The sequence below is a fragment of the Austrofundulus limnaeus genome, unplaced genomic scaffold (genome assembly GCF_001266775.1).
Source record: "Austrofundulus limnaeus strain Quisiro unplaced genomic scaffold, Austrofundulus_limnaeus-1.0 Scaffold649, whole genome shotgun sequence".
Lineage (NCBI taxonomy): Eukaryota > Metazoa > Chordata > Actinopteri > Cyprinodontiformes > Rivulidae > Austrofundulus > Austrofundulus limnaeus.
Window position 1 is genome coordinate 303,966 of NW_013953051.1, and position 1,356 is coordinate 305,321.

The 1,356-nt window shown below is 43.0% G+C and overlaps 1 protein-coding gene across 1 annotated transcript in view; it reads right to left on the minus strand.

The window, feature by feature from the left end:
- LOC106531552 (disks large homolog 1) overlaps positions 1 to 1,356 on the minus strand; it is a gene marked incomplete at its 5' end in the record, with an annotated part of 11,992 nt that overhangs the window by 7,104 nt on the left and 3,532 nt on the right. Inside the window, 1 exon segment of the mRNA XM_014027449.1 lies at positions 824 to 920. Within this exon segment, the coding sequence (XP_013882903.1) occupies positions 824 to 920 (97 nt within the window).

The window sequence follows — 1,356 nt, forward strand, 5'->3', positions numbered from 1 at the left end:
CATTTAAAAGAGTCGATCATCAGATATTGTCCAAGATTAACCTTCAGGGTGGATATAGCTCGCTAGCAGCCTCGCACCGAGGACCTATCCACTTCATCATTTACCCAGAATGCTTTGTGTGGAAATAAAATGGCTCCGTCCGTGTTAAAATATACTTTTTTTAATTAACATCCTACAGTATTTTTACAGTCTTTATTTTACAGTTAAAATAATTGTTTATTACATAAAGTCTAGTGTTACAACGAATCAGGGATCCTTTAATGTTGAATAAAAACATGAGCTCAGTTTGAAACGTTTCAACAGATCAGATGTTCTGAGAGAAACAAGAATCATTTCAAACATGTTTTTCTGTTTGATCCAAAGAAAATCGATGAAATATTTTGTTTATTGAATGAAACGTAGTTTCTGAGCCTGGTTGGACCCAGGTGGAGGCAGACGGACCGATGGGCTCGGGGGTCAAAGGTCAGGTACTCACTGTGAGTTTTGGGCATCAGGTCATCGTTGTTGTTCTCCTGCCGTCATCAGAAGCACAAAAACAACCACACAAACAGAGTCATGAGTTCCAGCGACAGACGGAGAGAGCAGACGGAGAGCAGACGGTCGACACGGCGTCAGGGCGGCCATTTTGCCTCCAAACAGGAAGTGGAAGGAGAGACTCCCTGCTCAGGAAGAGCTCTCGCCCTCCAGTGTTTTAAATTAAATCTGACGCAAAGACAGGCGGCGGCCTGGCCCCGCTGCCGTGACGACCGCCGAGCGTCAGCGCCGCCACCAGCTGATCTCTCACTTCCTGCCGCCGAGCGACGGGCGCGGCGCCGGTACTTACGGTCCAGGTCGCTGGTCTCCTGCTCGCTCGGCTCTTTGCTCTTGTAGAAGGGAAACTTTCGGGTAAAGAGGTTCTTTTTACGCTTGTCATTGACGGACTGCTGAGGAGGAGGAGGAGGAGGGTGAACACAGACAGGAGGAAGAGATGGGGGTGAGGGGGGTTCTGGTGCTGGTCTGGACAGAATCAGAACCGCTGTGGCTCCCAACAAAAACCTCCTCATTTCACTTTGAACAAACCGGAGAAATAAAACCAGAAACTAAAGAAAACCTGACTCCTGGTCTACGGAGAGCCCTTTCATTCAAAATGAAACTAATAAATACATAATGTAATTATGTCATTAATAAGGTATTAATAAATATTCCATTCAATAAATAAATGTCCCTGTGAAATAAAGCAAAATCAATAAAATTACAATACATTTTAGCATGTATTTATTTATTTTTATTTTAAAAATTTTATTTAATCTTTATTTAATCAGGCAAAACATTAAGAAGAACTTCTTATTTACAATGTCAGCCTGGTGACATTATTTA